Below are 26,801 nucleotides of genomic sequence, written 5' to 3'. Positions count from 1 at the left end.
TTGGGTGATTAGAGGGAAAGTCTGTAAAACTCCCTCCTATGGTATACCTGTCCTCAACTACTGTTGAGGCCCTCGAGCTTAAGGCCAGCTCCATTCAAGCTGGTCAGTGTTCAGCTGTAGATCATTGTTATTGACATAACGCCTGCTTCTTGATGTGCACATAAAGCAGTGTGTTACAAATGATACCAGTAGTGTATACTGTATTGGAGGGGATTAGCAACGCTGTAGATACAAAGAAAGCGAGAGTGAGGATGGAGCGGAGGTACAGTAGAGGGATGGGCAGACGACCAATCGGCAGATAGATTTAAAGGGCTAGGGAAGAAGGATAAGTCCCATGGGTGCTGCCAACTCACAGCAGGTAGCGTAGATCCTATTCAGTCAGGATAAGTCTGACGTAGGTATTTCTCCTCTCTGAACTGAGTGAGCAGTATGGTCAATGATGCAGACACACATGGCATCATGAGTTATAACTAGATAAAGTGCCCCTCGGGGGACAGGTCTCCACCAGGACAGGTCAGGTTGTGGCGTCCTGGTGGCGCTATAATAGGCCAATGTGAAAAGGGTGCCATTTCTTCTTACGCCTTGGATGGCAATTGGATGATTTGAGGCATTTTGTTCCAAAAATGGGTTTTGCAAAAATCCACCTGTTGGTGGCGCCAATGTGAAAAGGATGTGATATATTCCTCAGCCTAGTAGGAAAGTCTGTGAAAGATTTCACGTGAATTCCACGTTGCGTTCATGATTTGAGGCTTTTTGTTCAAAACGGGCCAATCCTGCAAACTTTGACAGCCAATGTTAGCCAATTAGGATGGAATATGAAATATAGGACAGATCCGTCTTGAACGCATGACTATAGAGATAGTGTGTAACAATTTGCGGGATTCTTGGACAGAATAAGGAGGAGTAATATAAAAAATGTGTTTTTCAAAAGTCGGCCTCCTGGTGGTGCTATAACAGGCCGTTCTGGAAAATTTGGGGCAGAGGTTCATTGTTGGCATCCAGGGAGTGTGTGTGCAAAATTTGGCATCGACCGGGTTAGCGGTGCACAGACGGACGGACAGACAGACACACGGACGGAGTGCAAAACATACTCTCCCCCTATGCCTTCGGCCTGGTGGAGACAATAAGGGAAGATGTAAAATTGGCCTACTGCATGCACAGGGCCCCATGCAGCCCGCTATAAATATCTAGGGCGGATGTGTGTAAAACCTTCAAAAGCATATACAGTACATATACACAAGGCACCTGGCCAATATGGTGTACTCAGCCAAGTGCTCAGAGCATGATGTGCAGTTTGTGCAGATGTCTTTACTAGCATCTATACTATAGATGCTAGTAAAGACATCTGTCTTTTTGTCTGTTTTTTCTTCAGTTGAGTAGAGTAAGGCTATAGATTCTATAGCCTTACTCTACTCAACTGAAGAAAAAACAACCTCCCTGTCCCTAAGAAAACACAAGCAAAATAATTATTACCACCCTGTTGCACTTACTGACTGAACTCCAGTGCCTAGAGTGTTTAGAATATTGGATGTACTGTAGTGTACACGCACTGGTTCTCAAAGTGTGTTCCTTGAGGGGGTTCCAGGGAATCCCCGTAGCGAAACACTTATGGCCTATGTTTTCCCCAGCCCTTTTTTCCCCACTTTGAGCACCTTCCCCTCTAAATGTCTGTGCACGCCACTGGCAGTCCTCATGATTGTAGGTGGACAGCACCGTGAATGGGCCACAGTGTTGGCCCTGGATGAAGGTCTGCCAGAAATGGGCCTAAGTATTATTCCCGATGCACGTGTGAGTGTTCAACCCATCATCACTCATTTGGCTCTTGAGGTTGACGGAATGTGTAGCATAGCTGTGAGAGAGGTAGTTGCAGTGACTGCACAGTACACACCCCCCATTTCTATGTAATGTGAATGCTGAGCATTGTTGGAGCCGTTCCTCTGTATCCACATCCTCTGTGTCCACTGCAAAATGCATTTAAAATGCTGTCTTTATACTTTGTGTGACAAACAACCAATATGGAATGACGGGCGATGCTCTGTCATGTTGTATCCATGTCCTTTATCTCAAATGATTCCCAAACTCGAGACCCAAATAAATTAGAGACGTTTAAGCCGGGACCCAAACTAGTGAAAATTGCAGATCTACAAGCTCAAAATGTGTCGCTTCGCGCCATGCTGTGAGCTTGTAGATCGGATATTTTCACTACTCAAACATTTTGTTTTCAAATTCATTCTTTGATTTTTCTTTATTTCTTCATGAAATAAAAATCACACACGTGTGAACTGAGTGGTGCAATTCCCCCCCCCCCCCTCTCTCTCCCCCCCCCCCCCCCCCCCCCTCTCTCTCTCTCTCTCTCTCTCTCTCTCATTACACAGCACTACCCCTCCCTCTGTTTCTGCCGCCCCCTACTGGTATAAATCAGTAACATACTCAGGCTCATGTGCACAGGTACACACACAGGTAGGTACATGGACATTGCTGATTGTAGGAGTGGTGATTTGAGTGGTTGCACCACTCAAAAATAACAAAAATAAAAATAAAAAATAAAAATAATACTAAATAAAACCAAAATGTTGGAAACCAAAAAGAAGGGGGACCCATACAGATGTGTCTGCGGCGCGCTCCTCCTGACCCAGTGTCATGGGAACCACTGGCTTACCTCACTGTACTTTTCAACCTGAACTAAATCAGTGTAAAGGTTCCGTGGCCCTGTATGACCTCAGTGCATGGTGGTCTCTGACAGGTCAAACTCCTCCTTGGCCTCTTGCTACCGTCCTTGCACTCTTCTTGATCCCCTCGCTCAACGTTTGCTGCACTCGCTTTTTCTTAATCTGTAGAGCCGCTTAAAAGGCCAGTCAATGGCCAATCACTAATTGTGTGTGTGCACGTGTGGCTGTGTGTGTGTGTGTGTGTGTGTGTGTGTGTGTGTGTGTGTGTGTGTGTGTGTGTGTGTGTGTGTGTGTGTGTGTGTGTGTGTGTGTGTGTGTGTGTGTGTGTGTGTGTGTGTGTGTGTGTGTGTGTGTGTGTGTGTGTGTGTGTGTGTGTGTGTGTGTGAGAGAGAGAGAGAGAGAGAGTGTGACAAACGGAAGACTTAGAGCAGACCCCAGCTAAATGATAGTTTGGAACTGTAACTCTGAGAGTGTACAAATGGAACCAAATGGACCCTTATGGGTCTGTAACTCTGAGAGTGTACAAATGGAACCTTATGGGTCTGTAACTCTGAGAGTGTACAAATGGAACCAAATGGACCCTTATGGGTCTGTAACTCTGATAGTGTACAAATGGACCCTTATGGGTCTGTAACTCTGAGAGTGTACAAATGGAACCAAATGTACCTTTATGGGTCTGTAACTCTGATAGTGTACAAATGGACCCTTATGGGTTTGTAACTCAGAGTGTACAAATGGAACCAAATGTACCTTTATGGGTCTGTAACTCTGAGAGTGTACAAATGGTTCCATTTGTACACTCTCAGAGTTAAATGAACATTGATTTTGCAATATAAATTGGCGGTCCCAGAAATAGAAATGCCAGTAAATGGGGTTCCGTAGACTAATGCACGTCAAACTGGGGGTCCTTGAAATTGAAATGGTTGAAAATCACTGCTAGAGCCGTAAAAACATGTTAGACATTGGTGTGATTCTTGTGTTGGGTAAAGTTTGAAATATAAGTTAGATTAAAAACAAAAAGAGATAAGACAATTAAAGTTTGGCTCAGATTTGTTCATAAGAAACATTGTGTAGCATGTTCTGAGGAGTCCCCTCCCTTGTGTGTGTGTGTGTGTGTGTGTGTGTGTGTGTGTGTGTGTCTGTGTGTGAGAGAGAGAGAGAGAGAGAGAGAGAGAGAGAGAGAGAGAGAGAGAGAGAGAGAGAGAGAATATCTTCCCGCCCCCTTCACCCCTCAACCACCACCCCCCTTCCCAGATAGTGGGCTTTTGTTCTTGCATACATAAAATGTTTTCATTAGGAAACTGGGCGCAACCGAGTGAGGGAGAGGGAAGGGAGTGAGAGAGAGAGAGAGCACACGCCGGGCAGAGAGGCATTGAGACGGCAGAAGAGGAAGAGTTTAAGAGTTTAGAGGAAGAGTTTGGTTTGGTAGGGGAAAAGAAATAAGTTGTGCCACAGTCCACTTCAGCTTCCAAGGAGACTTTGGGCACTGGAGTACTGTGTAAGTATATTGCTTTTCTCCACTTATCATGCTTGTCAAACACGCACGCATGCACGCACACGCACACACACACAAACACACACACACACACAACCAGTATTTTCCTGCGAGTGTTTAATGCACATTGATTTTATGTCACTTCACAAGTGAACTGTGCTACGACCCTTATAGCTCAATGTTAAATTACCACTAAGCATTTTACTGACACACACCCACACAAACACACACACACACTCCAGTATGTTCCTGCATGTGTGACACACACAAACACACACACACTCCAGTATGTTCCTGCATGTGTGACATGACACACACACACACACACACACACACTCCAGTATGTTCCTGCATGTGTGCGACAGTGACTAACTCTTTCTCCTCGTCACAGCAGCAGCTGCTCTGCAGGTTGTCACTGCACCATGACCCGCCCTTCCACCTCCCTGGTTGCACTCCTCTGCCTCCTCATTGGCTATGCTGTGGCAGGTAAGACTCCTCTGCCTCCTCATTGGCTATGCTGTGGCAGGTAAGACACCTCTGCCTCCTCATTGGCAATGGCTATGCTGTGGTGGCAGGTAAGGCAAGGCTGTGGCTGTGACCAGACTGAGCACAGATCTCAAATGAATGTAGTTGGCCGCAGACCCCCATCTGAAACTCTTTTTGTGTCAGGGAGCCGCATACAAGATTTGTGTTGTTCAAAATGTTTTCCAAAAGGTCAATGAAGGCATCGCATAATATGTGCGATGCCTTGTGAGAGTATTAGATCTGCCATTTTCAAATAACAAATGTGTGGGGTTAAAGTGGTTAAAAAGATTTAGCTGGAACCCCAGGAGGACACATTGGGGTGCCTGGACCCCACTTTGAAAACTACTTGCCATAGATGTATAGATTATTACGACTGAAGGTTGCATTTACTATGAAATCCTGCGTCTCGTGGCCGTCACCACCATAACTGTACGTATATGGTTGTAAATCCATCACGTCATGGAAACCCAATATATCTCCATATATGTATCTGACCTTGTGACATCACGTGACATCGTGGAGACCCTTAACGCCTCCATATTATGGTCACGCCTCATGACGTCACGCTACCATACAGTATATGGCCATATCCATATATGAAGATCACGACCACTGACCTCATCTAACCCTGGATAACCATACATGTAAGACTGGATCATCACCTACATCTGCATATACAGTATGGAGCCGGCCGGCAACTCTTGTTGATCTGACCTCATCAAAGTTAAACCAGTACAGAATTCATTCCATATGTTGATCTGACCCCCCCATGCCAAAGCGCCAGCGCTCGCCCAGTAGTAGGGGTGGGGGGCATAGGACTAGAGGGCACAGCAGCTGGGAAACCCAGAGTAGAATAGTGGTTCCTTCCGTCTGTTAAATGTGTTAAATGTTGGGGTTGATTGAACTCTGGAGAGCAGGCTATAGCTTCCTCGTGTGTTGTGTTGGACCATGGTGATCCCGTGTTGTGGTGGAAATGGCTTATGATTGAATGTTGGTAAAAAAATATATATAAGCTTTTCTGTTGAAAACGAATCTGGGAGGGGCTGTATACATCAGTTGATGGAATGCCTCAGTCATTTCTATTGGGCTGTCGGTTGATGGACTGCGGCCAGTGTATATATTTAACAGGATTAACACACACTTTCTTTAAGTGTGTGTGGGCGATTGTTGGACGGCGTGGACGTACATACACAACACGGTATTCACATTATACGAGTTTGCTTGTGTATGCGTAAACGCATCTGCGTGTGGGGGAGCCAGAACATGTGTGTGTGTGTGGCTATGTAGTATACAGGCATGACTGTGCGTGCGCGCGTGCTTGTTGCTGGATGGGTGAGCCAGCACATATGTTTCCAATTTCACTGCAACTGTGACCATACTTAATCGAATAAAGCGTCAGCGCCATAGCTCCCCAAAACACAATCCTTCACTATATCCATATACGTAGGTCGATCCCTCTTCATTCCCTTTTTACCTACCAATTCCATGGAAATTCACACACACAGAAATAGAAAAGCGCTGGCCGCTCCTCCACGCCACTGCGAGCTCTGTGCAACATCAACTGGTTGTGCGTGTGAAATACAGTGACTTCATGATGCAAAAATGGTCAAATGCAGGACTCTGGAGTGTAGTAATTTGCACGCACACACAAGCACGCACGCACACGCTCACATCTCTGTGCATGGTTGAACTGATCCAGCTTCTTCCTGACTGATGTAACTGGTCGATGTGAGGGAGTGAGTGTACTTTGGGTGGGCCCCATCGTTCTATTGGCTCGTTGTACGTACGGGACCTCACTGTTGCTCAGTTGGACCTGGCTAAGCCTATATAGCGCTCTGGCCCAGGCTGTGTTCTCCATTACAGTCGCTCTCCTGTGGATTGTTGTCAGAACAGACAGACTAGCTGGGCCAAGAGTACATGTATGTGTGTTAAACGTACATATGGACACACTTGGGCATCGCTCAAACACACATCTCTCTCTCTCTCTCTCTCTCTCTCTCTCTCTGTGTGTGAAGTCAGTGTATTAGATCATGACTCCAGTGAGACCCTGTTTTGTTTTCCTATGATCTGTTTCCTTGGAGTAGAGAGAGAGAGAGGCGGGGTCGGTGGATGGATGGATGGAGGCGTATTCATTATGCTAGCAAACCCACACAGCCTCTGGACAGTTGTATGCTTGATTTTAATGATTTATTTATACATCATCGTATGATGGAGTTGCACACCAAAAGTTCCACAAGCTCACATGACAACGTTGATGCTGTGACTTGTTGAGACTTATACTGTACAACTTGTGAGCTTACAACTTGTGAGCAGTCTTATACTGCTATCTTCGGCACGATACACATACTAGTTGAAAAATGTGTTAACAACTTTGGCTTACACCCTGGTATTATTGGTTGGGTTCTGGATTTCCTCACAAATAGAACCCAGAGTGAATGGGAAGCTGTCTGGTGAATTAACATCATCCACTGGTTCACCCCAAGGTTGTGTTCTTTCCCCACTGCTGTACATCCTGTACACTAACGACTGTAGAAGTCAACATGCCCACAGAAACATCATTAAATTTGCAGTTATTCCGTGATTTTGAGTCTGCTGGGTGATGGTGAGGTCAGCCATGGCCCAGTTGTGGATTACTTTGTCTCTTTCTACATTTCTACAACTCAATGTCACTAAGACCAAAGACATGCTTATTGACTTCCGTCGATGTCCACTAGCTCCTCAGAGCAGTACTATAGATGGTCAATCAGTGGAGCTAGTAACCACCTATAAATATCTAGGGACCATAATAGACAACCATCTAAAATGTGATGTCAATACTGAAATGTTGTGCAAGAAAGGCCAGCAGTGCCTCTTCTGTTAAATTAACACATTTAGTACATAACACGTCCTGAAACGTCATAAGGATTGGAACCGAGAGGTGCCTTAGACGTCTGTGGACGTCCTAGCGACGTCCAAACGACGCGGGGCGAGATAATAATATTCAGAATAATTACTTCTTTTTTTTTTGGCATTTCGCTTTTCGCTTGCCGTATGCTAACGCTCTGTGAAACTATTAGCTTGTCATTGACTCCCATGTTAGCGCGGCGGAAAGAATGACTCGTATCTCCTCATCCAGGGCGCTCTCCGTGGTGATGAATGGATCGATATGCTGGCGCTGCGTTTCTGCTCCTCATCCGTCTCTCCCGCAAAATATGAACTCTTTTTGTAGCGTATATAAATATATTAAGATGATCGGAGATTGTGATGGCACTTTGTCAGTCAACTTTTTTAAGAAAGTATTTCCGGTTCATGGCTTTCAAAATGGAAGCGATCACTACTCTGGCGATTACTCCGAGAAGCGTCTGACTGCAGGCAGGATTGATCGATCAAGAAGTCTCTGCGAGGGGGGAGGGCATTGATCAGGAAGTATTGCAAGGCTGGGGGCGGTCCATGGGAGCTTGTTGTTGTCCGCATGCCATGTCCGCTTATTATAAGCGACTTGTATTATTATCGTTATTTGTATTATTATTAATATTATTATTAATTTAATATGCTGCTATGCTTCTAGCTCTGCTATTTTCAAACAGTTGATGAACATTAGATTTAAATGAGCTAATCTGTTGCAATTTGTTGAGTGGCTTCTTTTCAACATTTCTGTTGCAAAATCTGGCACCACTTACACTATTGGGTTACTTATATTACAGCCCGTTTGCTGCAGTTCTTTCCACTTTCCAGACTCTTCTCGTTCTTCCTCCGCAAGGTACGTAAACCAGCAAGACAATATTAATATTATAAGTATAACTTAATATAAATGTAAACGTTCTGCAGTGCAAACTATAGCCTTATGAACAGGAGTTAATGAGTTTGTTTTTCTTTTCTTTCTTGCCTGCTCGAGTAGCTTAGCCTCTTAGCTAAATACCGGACAGATACAAAGGATACACCGGTAGCTAACACTCGAGTAATAACACAACAAGCAATATTCCGATTCTAACTTATGAAGCTAAACTACCATTAATGCACCTAGCGTTAGGAGTTAAACGGGTTCGTTTTCCCCCTTATATTCTGTTTTTGTAACATGCACTTGCATTATTTTGTTAGCTGTTATGTTCCATGAAATTAGTTAATGACACAGGAAAACTCTTCACATAGAGCATGTCTGACATAAATATGAAATAATTTCTTAAACATGTAGCCAAAGTGTTAGGTTATTCATTAGCAGCAGCTAGCATGGCTGCATACAACATGCATCCCTGCTTCTGGTGACATATTATTTTAATTTGTGAGGTCTGTTAAATGATGGATCATTTTTATTAGTTTAATACTTTAAAAAAAAGATTACTGTTATTGTTACAGCATAGGCAAATTGACAGATCTATGGACTTAATGCCTGTCTACAGATGTAGATTATCTGCTCTGCAAATTCAGTGTAATTGTTAAAATTGTCTTGTTTATTTTTATTAACAGATGCATCGTTCCATATTGACCACCAATGAGTCTGTACAGCTCAAACAATGTACAACCTGCTGTACACTGTACCACTGCTCATATTAAAACTGCAATCGCTTTTGAAGGTATGTATAAGCTTGTTTTTTATTTTTAGGATGTATGTCTGGATGTACTGTAGAGAGGAGGCATTTTCATTATCTTTCAAATTGACATTGGGACTTATTCAGACTGTTGGCCTTGGCCAGGCAGGGTGTGTTATTCATGCACTCATTTCACCCAGGTTCCATCTCTGCAACGCATGCAATTTGTGTGTTCAGTCAGTGAGTCAGTCTAGTGACTGCCAGTGGTCTATGAAGGATGGATCTCCCCTTAAGTACATTTGAAATGTAAGAATGAGTTGGTGCTGTGTGTATATTATATACTGTATATTAATTTGTCATATTGTATGTCTCCCCTCCCCAGATCTGCGCATCATTAGATGCTGTCTTAACTGCAGATCAGATACATCTCAGGCACACTATCATTGTCCCTGCGGTGTAAGAACACCCTTTTAAGGGCTGATGCGATGAGAAAACACCTGCCGAAGTGCAAACTCTATTCAGGTCAGCTGTCCAGCCCTCCTCAGTCTGCCAGCCCCGCGATGCACAGTGTTCAGGCGCCCAGCCCTTCTGAGCCCTCTACCCATTCCAGATGCCCGTACTGCTCTGCTTGGCTGCAGAGTGCATCCAAGCAAATGTACACAATGTTAAGGATGTTTACTTTGTAAAATGCTTTATCTGGGCTGAATTTGTTCTTTTGCCCACCTCTGGTGTATTATCAAACATTTGCAATGCGACTGTGTGGTAAACCCTTAATATAAACATAGATAACGTGGTTGTAATTGATACACATTCATTTGATTACAAAGTTGTATTCTTTAAGCAATAAAGAAAAGGATAAAAGGTTTTCACTATGTTGTGGCTCTATTGTTGTTTCCAAACACATGCAGTGTTGCAGGCTTTCTGCTTGTTTTATTGAATTGCCACTTCTCCCAGGTCCATGTACTGCTCTGGAAGTCCATGTTGGTACCTCGCAGGTGGGTGGAGGCTGCTATGACACGTGTAATATGATACCATGAACTAAGTGTAATAGTATAGTGTAGTGTAACGGTGTAGTAAGTGTTTATGAAGATGTAGAAACCATTTAGACGTTACTTTGAATCACAAAATATGTATTGTATACAGAGTTTCCATAATTGTGCCCACAGATTAAAGCACTGTCACACTATTCATTGGTTTATACAAGTGTTATAGTCTGACATCCAGGAGTGATCAAATGTGATAGCAGTTGCCAGTTTCAGAAGAGAAGCAGAGTGAGTATACATACTGTTTTGGGGTAATAGTCTGAATATGCAAAACCACAATACCACAGTGTCGTAGGGTTAGTGGGTTATAGCCGGGTTTTAATAGGTAACAATTATTGAAAAGAAAAAAATGTTATAATATACTGTACCACCATGTACCATAGATGGACATGACCAACATAATACACCAACAGACAGCCGGAATTGTCCTGGTCCCCATAGGCCTACTGAGTTTAGGAGGACGTAGAAACCAATTTTGACATGACCCCAGAAGAGCAGTTAAACATCTAAGTTAACCATCTAACCTCCCCGAAAAGGCCTGTCTGTCCTGAACTCTTATCCATATTTATACATTATGGATAATTAGTATGGACTTATTTGGCTCAACTGCTGTCATACCTCACATGGTAGTGATATTGTTGGAGCGCAGAGTGAAGGTGACTGCATATCTTTTACACCTACTGCAGCAAGTGTAGGCTATATGTTACTACTCCTTAGTCCTTACTAAGTTACTACTATGACCAAACAACCTATTTATTATCCATCCAGATTGTTGAATTACTGTGGAACAAACTATTGAAGAGACTTTATTGATAGTGCCTCCTAAGAAACCAGGTGGGACCACAAAAGGGTTGCTCAACCTTATGCCTGGAGTGCTCTCCAGTGAATGTCCAGCAGTCTGTGATTAGGCTCTCTATATATATATATATTATAAAAGTCACTACAATATATATAGATTGATTAACATGCAGTTTGCAGAATTACAGTACATTGAGTGGACGACACCATAAAGCAGGGGTTACCAAACTTTTTTGGACCAGGTACCCCTTTTGGGTAGGCACTCGGGGGGACGCTGGGGAGGCACTGGGCAGACACTGGGGAGGCACTGGGGAGACACTGGCGAGGCACTGGGCAGACACTGGGGAGGCACTGGGGAGACACTGCGGGGAGGTACTCAGGGGGACACTGAGGAGGCACTCAGGGTCACACTGGGACAGTGGTGAGGCAGTAGGCACTCAGGGGACACTGGGGAGGTACTGGGGAGCCACTGGGCAGACACTGGGGAGGCACCATGGCGGACACTGGGGAGGCACTGGGCAGACACTGGGCAGACACTGGGCAGACACACACACACACACACACACACACATGATTTTTTTTTTTTTGTCAGCTTGGGTACCCCCTGGCTATGCGTCGCATACCCCTAGCCCGCGGACCCCACTTTGGGAACTGCTGCCATAAGCATTACACTTGTTTACAATAGGGCCCACGATTCCTCCCGTCCAAAACGGCCCAGAGACGGCCGAGATACGCCGGGGACCCCCGCGGACCCCCACCCGGGCACGGGGCCGAGTCCCTGAGGGCGGCCCGGTCGCAACGAGATCCCCCCCGGCCAAAACGGACCAGAGACGGCCGAGATACGCCGGGGACCCCCGCGGACCCCCGCGGACCCCCACCCGGGCACGAGACCCACGGGGCCGAGTCCCTGAGGGCGGCCCGGTCGCAACGAGATTCCCCCTGTTCAAAACGGACCAGAGACGGCCGAGATACGCCGGGGACCCCCGCGGACCCCCGCGGACCCCCACCCGGGCACGAGACCCACGGGGCCGAGTCCCTGAGGGCGGCCCGGTCGCAACGAGATTCCCCCTGTTCAAAACGGACCAGAGACGGCCGAGATACGCCGGGGACCCCCGCGGACCCCCGCGGACCCCCACCCGGGCACGAGACCCACGGGGCCGAGTCCCTGAGGGCGGCCCGGTCGCAACGAGATTCCCCCTGTTCAAAACGGACCAGAGACGGCCGAGATACGCCGGGGACCCCCGCGGACCCCCGCGGACCCCCACCCGGGCACGAGACCCACGGGGCCGAGTCCCTGAGGGCGGCCCGGTCGCAACGAGATTCCCCCTGTTCAAAACGGACCAGAGACGGCCGAGATACGCCGGGGACCCCCGCGGACCCCCGCGGACCCCCGCGGACCCCCACCCGGGCACGAGACCCACGGGGCCGAGTCCCTGAGGGCGGCCCGGTCGCAACGAGATTCCCCCTGTTCAAAACGGACCAGAGACGGCCGAGATACGCCGGGGACCCCCGCGGACCCCCGCGGACCCCCACCCGGGCACGAGACCCACGGGGCCGAGTCCCTGAGGGCGGCCCGGTCGCAACGAGATTCCCCCCGTTCAAAACGGACCAGAGACGGCAGTGATACGCCGGGGACCCCCGCGGACCCCCGCGGACCCCCACTTGGGCACGAGACCCACGGGGCCGAGTCCCTGAGTGAGGAGGGAACAAGGGAACGCCCTTTTCTGTTTCCGTTTATCTGTTTCCGTTTCCGTTTTTGTGTTTCCTCTACTCTGGTTGATGTTGACTAACCCCGCCCCGTTGACTAACCCCGCCCTCGCAGAGACTTCTTGATCGATCAACCTGCCCTGCAGTCAGACACTCTTGATTACTCCGGCGCAAGCTGCGCCTTTATTTTGATGCAGTTCCGGTACTAAATGTGTTAAAGAAAGATAGCCACGTTTCAGGTAGATAAATCTTTAATGATCTTGTTCTACAGAGCATTCATTGAGTCTGTCATTTCATTTGCGTCCATTTGCTGGTTTGGTAACCTTGGAATTAGACAGAAAAATGCCCTTAACGAGGTTGTTAAGGGGGCTAGCAAGATTGTTGGCGGAAAGATTTGCTGTCTGAGTCATATATGACAAACGGGTTCTTAAAAAAGCATCATTAATTAGAGCAGACAGCTCCCACCCCCTAAACCGGGAATATGCACTACTGCCTTCCGGCCAGTGGTTGAAGACCCCTGTCACTAAGAATAACCGGTACAAATTCTCCTTCATACCTGCCTCCATCCGGGCCATCAATGGGGGAAGTAAGAGGAGGTATAGCTGCCGTGTAGTTTCAAGGGTGGGTTGTGAGGATAGTTACACATGGTGCACTTTAACTTTAGCTCTTGCACTTTATATTTAAGGTAATGATCTGTATCTTGTGATAATGTATATGTATGTCTCTTGTTGTTGTTGTTGTATGTTTACTGTACTGTGTCTTTTATAGCTTTTATTATCTGCTGTAAAATGAATTGCCCAGCCTGGGACATATCATTTACTTGACCTTGACCTTGATACTAACTAACTACTATACTACCAGTAAGACGCCCTGAGGGCGAGAAGCGACCTCGCCACGTGCACGCATCTGGTGACTGTAGACTGCTGGGCGAGCGCTGGCGCTTTCGCATGGGGGGGTCAGATGAACATATTGAATTAATTCTGTACTGGCCATATATGGAGTGTATCTTGAGTGTACAGGGTTTGGTGAGGTCAGATCAACATATGGAATGTCAGAACAGGTCAGCTATGGAGATCTAAGGGTGGCAGTGTCTTTAAGTGTACAGGGTTTGATGAGGTCTGGCCATATATGGAGCGTGTCTTGAGTGTACAGGGTTTGATGGGGTCAGTTGAGGTCAGATCCATATATGGAGCGTCACAAGGCATGACTGACGGGCGGACTGACTGACAGGTTTTAGTGTGACTGACAGACAGGTTTTGCAGGTTTTCATAGTAAACTGCAATGCAAAAATGAAGCACTAGGCTAGCCTGGTCTATGGACTGGCTATTCTGTCCATAAGCCAGGCCGGGAGCATGCCTTTGCTACAGTATATGAGCTGAAGGTCATGGTACTACAAACCAGTGAACATTTATCGCTCTTTTCATGCTTTTAGCAGATTGCAGCCAGTACATTTATCATTGTCAAGCAAAGAGTTGGTGAGCTTTGCCAAGCGGGGCCTTGCTGGACCACATGCAGTGGATTTAACTACACTTCAAGCTGCTCAATGTCTGGCTGGAAACATCCATCCATCCATCCATCTTCAACCGCCTATCGGTAGTCGGGTCACGTGGACGGTGGGCAACAGCTCCACCAGTGAGCTCCAGACTTCCCTCTCCAGAGCAACATTAGTAACTTCCTCTTGGACGATCCCGAGGCGTTCTAAGGCCAGTGAGTCGATGTGATCCCTCCATCTGTGCCTTGGTCTGCCCCGAGGTCTCCTCCCAGTGGGACGTGCCTCGAGGACCTCCCTAGGGAGACGCCAGAGAGGCATCCTAACCAGATGCCCGAACCACCTAAGCTGGCTCCTTTCCAAGCGAAGAGGCAGCGACTCTCACCCTATCTATCTCATATACTGTACAGCAACATCCTCAGCGTTAACTTAAATCTGACTGAGTGTGAGTATTCATACTCCAGTTTTAAGTGATAAGGTGGTTAGTAAAAACAAGAGAGATGTTTAGGTGAGCGGTGAGTCGCTCACCACCGCGGCGTGATGTCAGGTTTTCGGTGGTCACCTTATCACCTAAAACTGGAGTATGAATCGGCCTTTAAGGTCCTTGCTGTGTTTTGCAAAAACAAACTGCGGAAGGACCATCGCAATTAAGGACCTTTACTGTATCTTCATTTCGGCAATCGACTCTTTTTCTGGGCTGTAGGCTACTCCATGTGCAGGATTATTCAAGCTTGGTTTGAGTTCATGTTTAGTTGACTGTCTTTAGGCTTGTATGAATTCTTTATACAACTGTTCTGAAAAATGTTATGAATTTTACTGTGTTTTTATGTTTCATGTTACCTGCCTGTGTTATGCCTTGCTGTAAACCAAATCGCCCCTCTGGGACAAACAAATAAATAAACCTGAACCTGAACCTGGCTTAATTGTGTTAACGAAAATAAGGGGGAGGCGTCATTAGGCGTCCTGTGGCACTGAGTGATAGCCTTAGCCTACATAATTGCTTTTTCAATTTCAACCAAGATTTAATTAGCAACGTTGATGGAATACACACCCCAGGCAGACGATCAACCTGAGCATTCACGAGCCAGAGGCCACCGCAGACTCGTACTCTGCTCACTCACGATTGCTCTGAGACTGGCTTGTCAACCGTACAAATTAGGTTATCCGACCGACCGATACTGTAAGTTCATTGTTCAGTCAGTCAGTCAGTCAGTCAGTCAGTCAGTCATAGACATCTATCTGTCCATTGGGCTGGCTCTGCTGATCCAGCCAAAAATGGACTTGTAACAGCTGACATCTGGTGTGTTTCTTCACTGCAAAATAATATCGTCACTGTCGGGCAGAAACCTTGTATCTCCATATTTCAACTTTTTGTTTTTATCGCATAAATCAATGTCCAACTTCCTCATACAAGTGTGTGGCACAAAAATTGTGAAAATAGCAGATCGACAAGCTCGCAACACCTCGCATCATGAAGCGTTGTGAGCTTGTAGATCAGCTATTTCCACGATTTTACTTGAAAAGAAGTTTTCTAGCCGACAGTGACACTATGGAGAAGTGTCTTATCTCTCATGATCCATTCTTTGGTTTTCCTTGGCTTGCTTCCTGGATGTACTTGGCACACCTCAGGGCTGTGTAATGGAGCCTGTAAAATGTTACCGCAGGATATTGTTGTAAAAACACGCCAGTCCACTGCAAAGACAAGACTACGCATTGGGGGATAGTCAGAGGCCTGCAGCCAGAGGAATAACAACTAGTCCCCCACATCTCTCTGCTTTCTAACGGGGAGGAAATAGACAGTTATTAAGATATAAGATTCAAAAGATAATTGTCTATTCATGCAGGCAAAAGGGCATAGTTCGTCCCAAGGTTTTCTGGCTTATTGCATAACGGGCAGGAATGCAGTTCGGAATGGCTCGTTTCATATTGAGTGTAATCTATTATAGATTTTAAGATAATTCTACAGCAGTTAACTTAAAGTTGAATGTCATTTTAGTCTAAGAAGGCAAGCTAAGCTCATACATTTTAATGAAGTCGCCAGCCAGAAGAACTGCTGTGTTTGAGCTGTTTTGTTTGTGGTCTCTGGATTGTTGGGCTTTCTGAGACAAATGTTTGTGTAAGCCTGTGCATGAAGCTCTGAACTCCACTATAGTATCTGTGAAAAGGGCACACTTAGATAATGACAAAAAGGAGTACGAAAGGATTTCTTTGAGCAAAAAAGGTGTTGTGTTGTCCGACAAACTGTATTTTCAACTGCAAAAACGTAGTGCTGAACTTTTTGTCAATATGGTTTTTCTCCCTTTGATCAATGCAATTGCTCTTTTGCCTCTACTAATTTATACAAAGTTCCAGTTGGAGGCAGCTAGGGAGCTGTGCTTCTATTGTATACAGGAATTAAAAAGCATAACTTACTTCGGTATGACTGAAAAAAATGATTCCCACAAAGATAGAGTGGAATGAGTCGAGTATGTATTAACGGAGTGGAATGAGTCAAGTATGTATTAACAAAAGTCGAGAGCTCTCGGAGACTGCCACATGCAAACGCATGTTGAAATGTGTTCTCTTTATACACAAGAAGAGAACACAAATAGATGAAGGTTTGGTTGGTGGACGCAACCGTAAATGGCTATTTCTATATGACCATGCTTTCTAACAAATGAGAACAATTAAGGGTTTCTTTATAAACTGTTGTAAATAGTAAAACCTGCATACAAAAAATAGTAAAGCCTGCATTTTATTTTTGCAGAAACAAAGGCATAGCTATAATCAAGCACAAAACATTGTAGTATTGTCATATATCTAGACAATTATATTAGCTAATCACAAAGGTTTGACCAGACAATCTTTAAATCTTTAAATGTATAAGAGGGATTTAACACTCCAAGGTATGCATGCAGAGAACCAAAGAAATCCACTTTGTGAGATGACTCACTTCTTTCATTCTTTGCCTCTCCATTTCACAATCGGAGCACACACACACACACACACACACACACACACACACACACACACACACACACACACACACACACACAGACAGGATTGTTTCCTCTAACTGTTTCCAAATACAAATGCATCTCAAGCTCAATCTGCTTTCGTCGCATTCCTTCGTCGAATTGGATATGGCAATGAAAACTCACACTTTCTTCATGAACAGCAACGGGAGGTACAGTGCTGGAGCGTGGCCCAACTGCAGTCATTAAGACTGTGGAGGCGTTGGGAAATAAATGGGCCTGGTCTGACAATGAAGGATTATTCCATCTAAATCTGTTGGCTTCAAAGAGAAACACATAATTGGAAACACATCTTTTACAGCAAGAGGAAATAAGGGGAACAATATATCCTAAACGTTCCCCTTACTTTGTTGTACTTTGAAGCCTTGATTCTAAGAAAGGCCACTGTGGTTCAACTCAGGTCCTCAAATGTGACCATTATGTCACAGCGTATCTTCAAGATAATAATACATTTATGATAGATAATTCATAATAATATAATAAGCATCTATTGACATTTTCACATGTAGAAGAGCCATAGCTTTTGGTGGATTACATAATTTAACATGTTATTCTTTTCAGTAATTGCTTGTTGTGCTGCTGTACTTTCGATCCCAATTATACATGTCTTTACTGTCATTTGGTTTGTGTGTGATGCATAATTTGACTGATTGTGGATCAGAACAGTTGTCCATGTTAACCCATTCTATGTGTGAACCCCTTTTGGTGTTTTAAGCATTATGTTATACTTTAGATATTGAAAAATAGCAGATCTACAAGCTCATAGCGTGGCACCGAGTGTCGCGCTACGAGCTTGTAAGTCTGCTATTTGTTTTAAATCCTGAAAATGTGGCGCAAGTCTTTGAATATATATTCTTTCAGAGCGAACGTTTTTAACTCAAAACCTTGCTTCTGGGGAGTCCCTGGAACAACATATTTTCAGATTGGGGTCGGCGGCCAATTTCATAACATTTCTGGGGTCCTTGCCTTGAAATAATTTGAGAACCACTAATATAGAAACATAAGGTTATTCAGAAAACTCATGATTTAGAAGACATTTGTAGAATCGTCCTCAGGTACCGTCTAAATGGGTTCAACTACAACTGCATGGGTCAGAACCAGATCCCAGTGACGGCTGGAGCTATTTTATCTGATCTCAGCTCAGTTTACCAGGAGAGCTAAGTCAGCAGAAAGGCTAAATGTGGTGAGCTGAGTGGCTGAGACTGCAAGCTGCCTGCATGCTGAGTGTAATAGCAAACATGTGGAGTTAGCAGAGAAGAGTGTGCGAGAGAGACAGACAAGACTGACTGACTGACAGAAAGAAAGAAGGAAATAATGAAATAGAGAATGTGTGGACTGGTGGAGGTGTGGGGTAACATCGTGGTTTTACAGTCGTATAGTTCTTCATGAAAATGTTATTTTTTTCTCCATTGAGCTTTACTTTTATTGTATAACAAAAAGCTTTAAAGAATCTGTGGTCTGGCCTAGCTTGTTTCATTTCTTAGCAACAATCAATGATTGATGAGATTATTTCCATTGCAAAGCGATACAAAGTCCAATGATACCATATGTTGATATTTACATATCGATATACTTTCGATTGTTGAAATAGTTAAAATCGATGCAGTTACTGTATTATTTGTTACACCCTAGTGTCTGTCTAGTGAGTTCTCTTGTTGGCAGCGAGTGAGCACTAGGCCAGAATATGCACAGGATATGTCTGTAGCTCCTATGGCAGTGGTTCCCAAAGTGGGGTCCGTAGCCTAATGCATATCAAACTGAGGGTCCTTGAAAGTGGTTGAGAATCACTGCTAGATCCATAAAAATCTTCTCTTATGGTGGTCCCTGGCATATCTTTTCAAATTGGGGTCCGTGGGCTAATTAGTGTCAATTTGGGGGTCCTTGACATGCAAAGGTTTGGGAACACTGTCCTATGGAACGATAAGAGGGGAGGGATGGCTTCGTGTCATGAGCGTTCTGAGCATGCCTTTCAATAGCAGCGTATTCAGAACCAGACCTCCATGTTGTCCATATGGCCTGTTCCACTCGCAGTCCACATAGCCCTATAATGAACCAGGAGATCTGCCATCCATTTGAATCAATCAGTCAATATTTTAAAAAGAGGCCAAAATAGAAAAAAGAGCCTCAGTGATTGGATTGGAGTGTGTGCTTGTCAATTAATCCTATAAAAACAGCATACAGCTGAGTAAATAGTCTGTGGCAGCTGAAGTGAAATCACTGAAAATACCTTAAGTAGGGGAATATGAACTAAAGCCAATTTAAACTGCACATCACATTCTTTCACATGGAAATCTGAATGCAATACCTTGAAGAAGCATTTTGGTGTGTGTCTGTAGTTTTAAAAGCTCTAAATACTACCTGTGTTTTACTTGACCAGGGCTGGACTCTAACCTCAAGCCCAGAGCGGCGCGCTCCAGTGCCTGTCAGGATCACTCTTCTCTTCACAGCCGCCTGGATGTAGTGGAGAAGGTAGGAAAGGATATTATGCTCTATGCCAGTGGTTCCCAAACTTTTTCATGTCGAGGACCCCCAAATTGACACTAATTGGCCCGCGGACCCCCATTTCAAAAGATATTCCAGGGATATTCCATAGATAGATAAGATATTCCAGGGACCTCCATAAGAGAAGATTTTTACTGCTCTCGCAGTGATTCTCAACCCGTTTAATTTCAAGGACCCCCAGTTTTACGTGCATTAGTCTATGCACCCCCGTTTAATGGCATTTCTATCTCTGGGACCCCCAATTCATATTGTAAAATCCATGTTAATTTAACTCTGAGAGTGTACAAATGGAACCATTTGTATACTCTTAGAGTTACAGACCCATAAGGGTACTCTTAGAGTTACAGACCCATAAGGGTGCCCGGACCCCACTTTGGGAACCACTGCTCTATGCTATGCTTCCAAAAGCTTTCGTTCCTTACAGTAGGTCCTTTGGTGGTTTGAATTCTTAGGATTCTGGGATGTTTGGCTCATTTTTCGTAACATTATCAAATGTCAACCTCTATTCCAGCTGACGGTGCAAAGAAATCCTCAGAATTTCCTTTAAAGAATTCGATTCTGACAAAGATAATGCTTCTCACTCGGCTTATAAGCACCTCTGCATAAATCATGTGTGGTTACTTTAAAAAAAGAGTTTCAGTCCCGAAAAACTCTAACCTCTCTGCGTGAGGCCATGACTGACTGCAGCATGAATAACTGTATTATTTATACATAAGAGTGTCTATAATTCATATGAATGAATAACTGTATTATTCATGTGGCAAAGTATTAATCCATTATGAAGTTTAAGGCCCATTGTGCCTTTTATTTCAACCTGGTTCTGGAGCCACTGCACTGCAGAGTAAAGAGACTCCAGTGGAATTCAATATTATCCACACTCAGGGAAAAATGTTCATCTGTCTTTTTTAGTTTTTTTATTTAGATATCTTTTAAGAAAACGCTTTGGCTTCTGTCTTCCTCAATAGCTCCTTCTGCCCAAGGCCCCATTCTGTCTTATCCCCTTTATACCTGAAGCTCATATTATCTCAATTATCAACCAATAGTAATATCCAAAAATCAAAGATCAATTATTACTTATAGAACAAAACTGAGTTTGTGGGAGAAATTGCAAGCTGAGTTGACATACAATCCACTACACTGGATATGTTAATGCCAAGACATGTTTGTCTACATTTTAAAATGTTTCAAAGATAGCATAGCATCAAAAGACACTGACACATAGCGAGGTATATTGTCTTTTTTATGTCCAGTGTATTTAGTTTATAAAGTTAACATAACTATAATTAAAGGCATTTGAGAGCCATTACTAAAAAGTAAAAATAGCTGATCTACAAGCTCAAAATGCGTCACACTGTGACACGTTTTGAGATTGTAGATCGGCAATTTTTTTCTACGACAGTAATATGCAATGTGGCCCCTGGAGTGAGTGTGGATATATTGTGGCACTCTCCATCGTACACCCCTGCTGTAGGCCATTCTTTTAAAGATGTCCCATGATGTACTTATTACAAAAGATCTACAGTAAGCAGCTGCAGGGATAGTTTGGTGAAGTCAAAATCGTACGATTTGTCACACAGAAATTTGTTCTCCGCATTTGACCCATCTCTTGGAGCGGTGAGCCACAGCCGTGCCGCACTCAGGAGTCATTTGATTTGTTGATTTGACCCCCCAAGCCAACCCATTGATGCTGAGTGCCAAGCAGGGAGGCATTGGCTCCCATTTTTACAGTCTTTGGTATGACCCGGCCGGGGGTCGAACCCCCGACCTTCCAGTTTCGGGGCGTACACTCTAACCACAAGGCCACTGTCTGGTTCAGATTTGTGCCATTAAGATCCCCCTAGTGAGTTGTAATGCAATTATTACAGTAAGTAAGAATAATATGTATTATTTTTCAGTACCTCCCCCCCACACAGGAAAGAAGTACCATGTGGACTTTGGTACATATAGGAAAAACCAAGAGAATAAAAAAATAAATTAGTGAGCGAGCATACAATTTACATCAATGCCAGACATTTTAAAATGTGTAAGCATGTGGTACAGTAAGTGATCTGAGGATTCCAAATAGAGGCAGAGATAGACACCTTGAAGGCTATTGTGTCCCTAATCTTGGAGGAATATTCAGGGAAAATTGGTATGAGTTTGTAGATTTTGGTGCAGAGAGAAAGACCTCTAGGCTATTGTAGAGCCCTGGGGGACTAATTATATAGAATTTTATTTATGTTAAAAAAACAAAACAGCTGGTGGACTTTTGAACTTGATACTTTGTTCCCCCAAAATGGATCTGGGGTGTTATTTGTGAGGATCAAGGGAGATGTTATTCATTTTTATTTTTTACATTTTTATCCCACGATTTTTTAACCCATTTTTTTCACCCAGTGTCAATTATCTAATGTAATCCTGGGCACTACACTTCCTCTGCCAACCTGGGGGCGGGGCAGCGGACTGACCTCATGCTTCCTTCTATGCATGAGGAGTCCAAGCTGCTTCTTTTCACCTGACAGGGGGGAGTTTCCCCGGCCGGACGTAGCGTGTGGAAGGAACACGTTATTCTGACCAGTTCCTTTCCCCTCCATCAGGAGCCCCAGAATGCTTTTCTTTTTGACACGTTTTCATGATTCTGAAGCCATTCCAAGCATTAGTTTTGCATGAAAAACACTCCTTGGGCAAAAAACGGCCATAGCCACATTTTGGGCATATTTGGGTAAGTGTTATGGCCAAATTTAGTCCAAGGAATGTTTTTCATGCAAAACTAATGCTTGGAATGGATTCAGAATCATGAAAACCCCCTAGTTTGACACGTCACATGCAGCTACTTAAAGCATAAGGAGATTTAGAAAGTATTGCCTCATAATAGGTTGTCAATGGTGGCATCTTGGATTAAGGCAAATTTAGGGTAGTCCTATTTGCAGTGAGAAGATTAGGGTGGATTTGTTTTGTCCTGTTAGAATCATTTGAGAAACAAAATAAAGCAATTTAGTCCAACCTAAGAGGATTAGTTTTCTTTAATTACTGGACTACAGGCGAGGGGCCCAAGACAGAAGCCCCAGCAGCCCCTATAATAACAGATCTACAAGCTCACTTTGCAAGCATATGTGTTGCGAGTTTGTGGATCAGCTATAGAGGGGCTATGCGTGTGACATCATCGTACCCGAAAATTATAATGTGGGAAAACTACTTTCATCCAAACAGAAAAGTCCTATCTGATTATATTTAACAACGCTAAACTCACAAACATTGCAGCTGTACGGAAATCTTGAATTATCTGCAAAGTTTTTGTTTAATAAAAGTCTGCCGTATGAGCTACTTTCTGTCAAGCAATCAAGGTTCAAGGTTCAAGGTTATCTTTATTTGTCTCCCTTGGGAGAAATTTGTCTTGGAGACAGAGTCACAGCTGCATACAAATAACAGACATGTTCACATACGAAAAGAAAAAACACCATGAAACACCCACATACACAAAACAGAGATATTGCACACATTCCCTTGATAAAGTGCAACTATAGTCATTAAAGTGCATTCGTCAATCCCTGATTGAGCATTTTAGTTGACAGGGGAACAAAAGAGTGTTTGAATCTATTATATACACATCGTGGAGTTCTATACCTCCTACCGGATGGCATTAGCTCGTACTCTCGGTACAGTACATGCAAGGGGTCAGATACAATATTCCGAGCCTGTCTCACCACTGCTTGTTCAAAGATGGCCTGGGGAGTGATGGGTGGGGTGGACATGCCCATGATCTTCCCAGCCATGTTTGCTAGCCTATTTACTTGAGACTTGTATTTCACAGTTAGATTGCCAAACCAGCTGGATATACCATACCTTAGGATTGACTCTATACTAGCTCTGTAAAAGGTCAACATGATATTTCTACTGACTCCAAAAAGTCTAAGTCTTCTGAGAAAGTGTAGACGTTGGTGTATCTTAGAACACAGTGTTGTAACATGCGTGTGCCAGCTCAGGTCCTCATCGATCTGTACTCCCAGATATTTATATGAGGGGACCTGTTTGATGTTATGGTCATGGACACTAATTATACTGTGGTCTCCTATGGACCTGGGGTCTACTATGACCTCCTCTGTTTTGTTTACATTTATTTTCAGATGGTGTAGATCACACCACTCTATAAACTTGTCTACTCCCTCTGTATGGCTGAGGATGTTATTATCACTCTTGAGCAGACTAAGTAACACAGTGTCATCGGAGAACTTGATAATAAATTGATTTGGATGTGAGCTGACACAGTCGTCCGTATACAAGGTAAACAGAAAAGAGGAACTGACTGTTCCTTGAGGCACCCCTGTACTACTCAGTGTCTCCTCTGAGAGCACCGAGTTAAATCTCACCCTCTGTGGTCTATTAGAGAGAAAAGAAAAATACCATTTAATTATAAAGGGGTTCACATTTAACTGAGCTAATTTACGCAACAGAATATCTGGATGTATGGTGTTAAAAGCCGAGCTGAAGTCGATAAAAAGTAATCTGGCGTATGCCACCTTACTTTCCAGGTGTTTCAAAGTGAGATGAGCTACTGTAGATATTGCATCGCATGTACTGCGTTTCTTAGAATATGCAAATTGATACTGGTCTAGCTGAGGTCCTACCTCCTTTCGGAGTTCCTCTGTCAGGATCCTCTCCAGTGCTTTTACTACATTAGATGTTATAGCCACAGGCCTATAATCATTATTCTCTAGTGGACATGCTTTCTTTGGGATTGGGACTATCACTGATTTTCTCCAAATCTCAGGCACTGTATGTGAGTCTAGTGACAGCTGGAAAAGCCTGTGCCATGCTGGGGCTAATTCCTCAGCACACGTTTTCAACAGGAAAGCATGCATTCCGTCTGGCCCTGTTGCTTTATCTGTCTGTATGGTTTTAAACACTTTACAGACTGTGTCCTGATTTATTACCATCCTGTTAACATCATAGTTCAGTTCATTAATCACCTCATAGCATCCCTGAGAAGTGTCACATTCAAAACGCATAAAGAAATTATTGAGCTCATTTGCTCTGGCACTCTCATCTAGAGCAAAGATGGGCTTCCTCTCTGACTTCATATTAGTCATCTCCCTGATGGAGTCCCAGAGTCTTTTTGTGTTCGAGTTGGGTTGAGAATCATGTGCAGATTAGGTGTCAGAGTTTGGAAGCGCTCGTTTTCAATAATGCAATGTTGTGCCACTCAGTCTAGATGAGGGGGGCGTGAGGTGGGAAAGTGACGCATGTGTATACTAATATATTTTGACATCTGGTGTAGGAGGGGGAAAAAAGCGGTCAGAGGACAAACATGCCTTCTTGTTCTGCTCTTCTGCAGAAAGTAGAAGAGACTGTGGGGAAGCTGGAGGCAGAGCTGGCTCTTCTCCAGGATGCCATCGAGGCCCCAGAGTGGAGCCCCCTCCTGGACACTAGCGGGAAGCCAACAACGGTGGACATCTTTGACGACCCGCCAGGAGAGAGGGTGCCCTCCTCTTCTTGAGCCAAACGAGGACGCTCGCTGGACCGTACCGGACGCAGGGCAAGGGAGGAGTAATGGACCGGAACATCCAGTTGGGGGCCAAGCTTAAGCACAACAACACAATTAAGCTCTTTTGGCACAATGTTTAAATCATGAGCCAGCCAGTTTGACTGACATGTGCATTCCTGGAAGCTGACTTTGATGCACCATGCCTGTAGTTTGCAAAGTGTTGTAAATGTGCTGCGTGGGGGTATATTTTCCTGTGTATCAAAGCAAAGCCTCTATCTATCCCAGGAGAGCAGGCGGGGCTTATGTATACAGCAGTAAGGCTGATAGATCACGACACTAATGCTCAGTGTACTTGTCAGTGTTATATATATATTCACTCTTTGCTATTCCTGGGACAACCCTGCGGCCTCGTCCCCTTCTCCTCCTGTCATTCAGGCCCATTCTCTCCACAGTCAACAGTGCTCCAGCACAGACCCAGAGGACATGTTTACAATGCTGTTTCCGATGGACTCATTCACTTTTACACAGTACAGTACCTACGTACTAGCCTGGGGCCTGGGCAGCATTCCTTTTCGGGTTTATGATCCGGTCGGGAACGGGTGGTAATTTACGTCATGTTACTGATTTGTAGTCATCAGGCAGGAAACCACAAGCCGGAAATACCCCAAATAATTCCCACGGTCATAATTTTTAGGGCCTATACCCAATAAAATCCTTGATGCAGCGTGCAGTAGTTTTGCTGATTTTTAAAATACAAATTTGAGTGTACTTTCCAGAGACTTCTTTTTGCGTCTGTTTTGCCACGGAGAAATTTTGGTAGGCCCTAAAATTATTATGATTGTAGGGAAATATTTTGGGTATAGTTCTTATTATTCCGGTTGTGGTTTCCTGCCTGATCACTACAAACCAGTGACTACAACATGACGTTAAAGTTTTTAACTAGGCCTACCTATTGTGTAAAAAATAATATTGTTTTAAAATAATAGTTGTACATTTAAAAACTGTGTACATTGGTGACTATAACTACAATCTAGCTGATCTTGAGGCCTACAAAAACTAGTCAACTAGTGCCAATAAGGTCGACTAGTGGATTTACTAGTCGACTAGTTGAATAGTCGACTAGTTGCTTAAAGCCCTACTATGAGGCTGGCCAAGCCAGGCTACCCAAATACCCAACCAGCCTTTTCCCGCCATGCTCTTTCATCCATGCTTCTTTGTTGCCCTCTGTCTATGACAAAATGTGCCTTTTTCATTACTCTGCTGCGTGTCTAAACTAAAGTGAGCACTGATTCTCAAGGACACAGAAAAAGAGTTAGAGATTTATACTGGAAGGAGTTTTATTTCTTTATCAAAGCAGTTAAAGCAGCATGTCTGTTTGTCGTTTTTTTTTAACATAGAGCAGTTGAAGGAGGTACAGTACAGTATACAAGGCTGGAGAACTGCGAGTGAATATAGTAAAAATCCTGCAGTACAGAACATTATGCAAAAGAGGATCATAAAAGGAGAAAATAGTGGCATAAAATCCCTTTTTTTCCCTTCTTCTTCTGAATAATTAAGGGCACTGATTTACAAAATGCATACACAATGCAAAGA

The 26,801-nt window shown here is 44.2% G+C and overlaps 1 protein-coding gene and 1 long non-coding RNA gene across 5 annotated transcripts; both read left to right on the top strand.

Moving 5' to 3' along the window:
• The first annotated feature begins 3,910 nt into the window (after positions 1–3,910).
• LOC308328093 (uncharacterized protein) lies at positions 3,911–26,578 on the top strand. 4 transcript variants are annotated; one of them, XM_080781796.1, is made up of 4 exons: positions 3,911–4,167; positions 4,556–4,690; positions 19,623–19,714; positions 25,059–26,578. In XM_080781796.1, exons 2-4 carry the CDS (start codon positions 4,639–4,641, stop codon positions 25,218–25,220), a joined length of 306 nt encoding a protein of 101 aa, XP_080637922.1. In that variant the 5' UTR covers positions 3,911–4,167; positions 4,556–4,638; the 3' UTR covers positions 25,221–26,578. The 4 variants fall into 4 exon arrangements, with proteins under 4 accessions (XP_080637922.1, XP_080637921.1, XP_080637919.1 ...); XM_080781795.1 differs by having other exon boundaries at positions 3,914–4,167; positions 4,559–4,690; XM_080781793.1 differs by having other exon boundaries at positions 3,949–4,167; positions 4,559–4,650.
• LOC308328095 lies at positions 8,193–10,059 on the top strand. Its single transcript, XR_013965256.1, has 3 exons — positions 8,193–8,428; positions 9,133–9,239; positions 9,577–10,059. It is a non-coding gene; the product is annotated as an uncharacterized lncRNA (long non-coding RNA).
• Positions 26,579–26,801: the final 223 nt, after the last annotated feature.

The sequence above is a fragment of the Protomyctophum bolini genome (assembly GCF_963924005.1).
Source record: "Protomyctophum bolini genome assembly, chromosome: 14".
Lineage (NCBI taxonomy): Eukaryota > Metazoa > Chordata > Actinopteri > Myctophiformes > Myctophidae > Protomyctophum > Protomyctophum bolini.
Note: the sequence above shows the minus strand (reverse complement) of the source record. Positions and strands in the feature narration are given on the sequence as shown.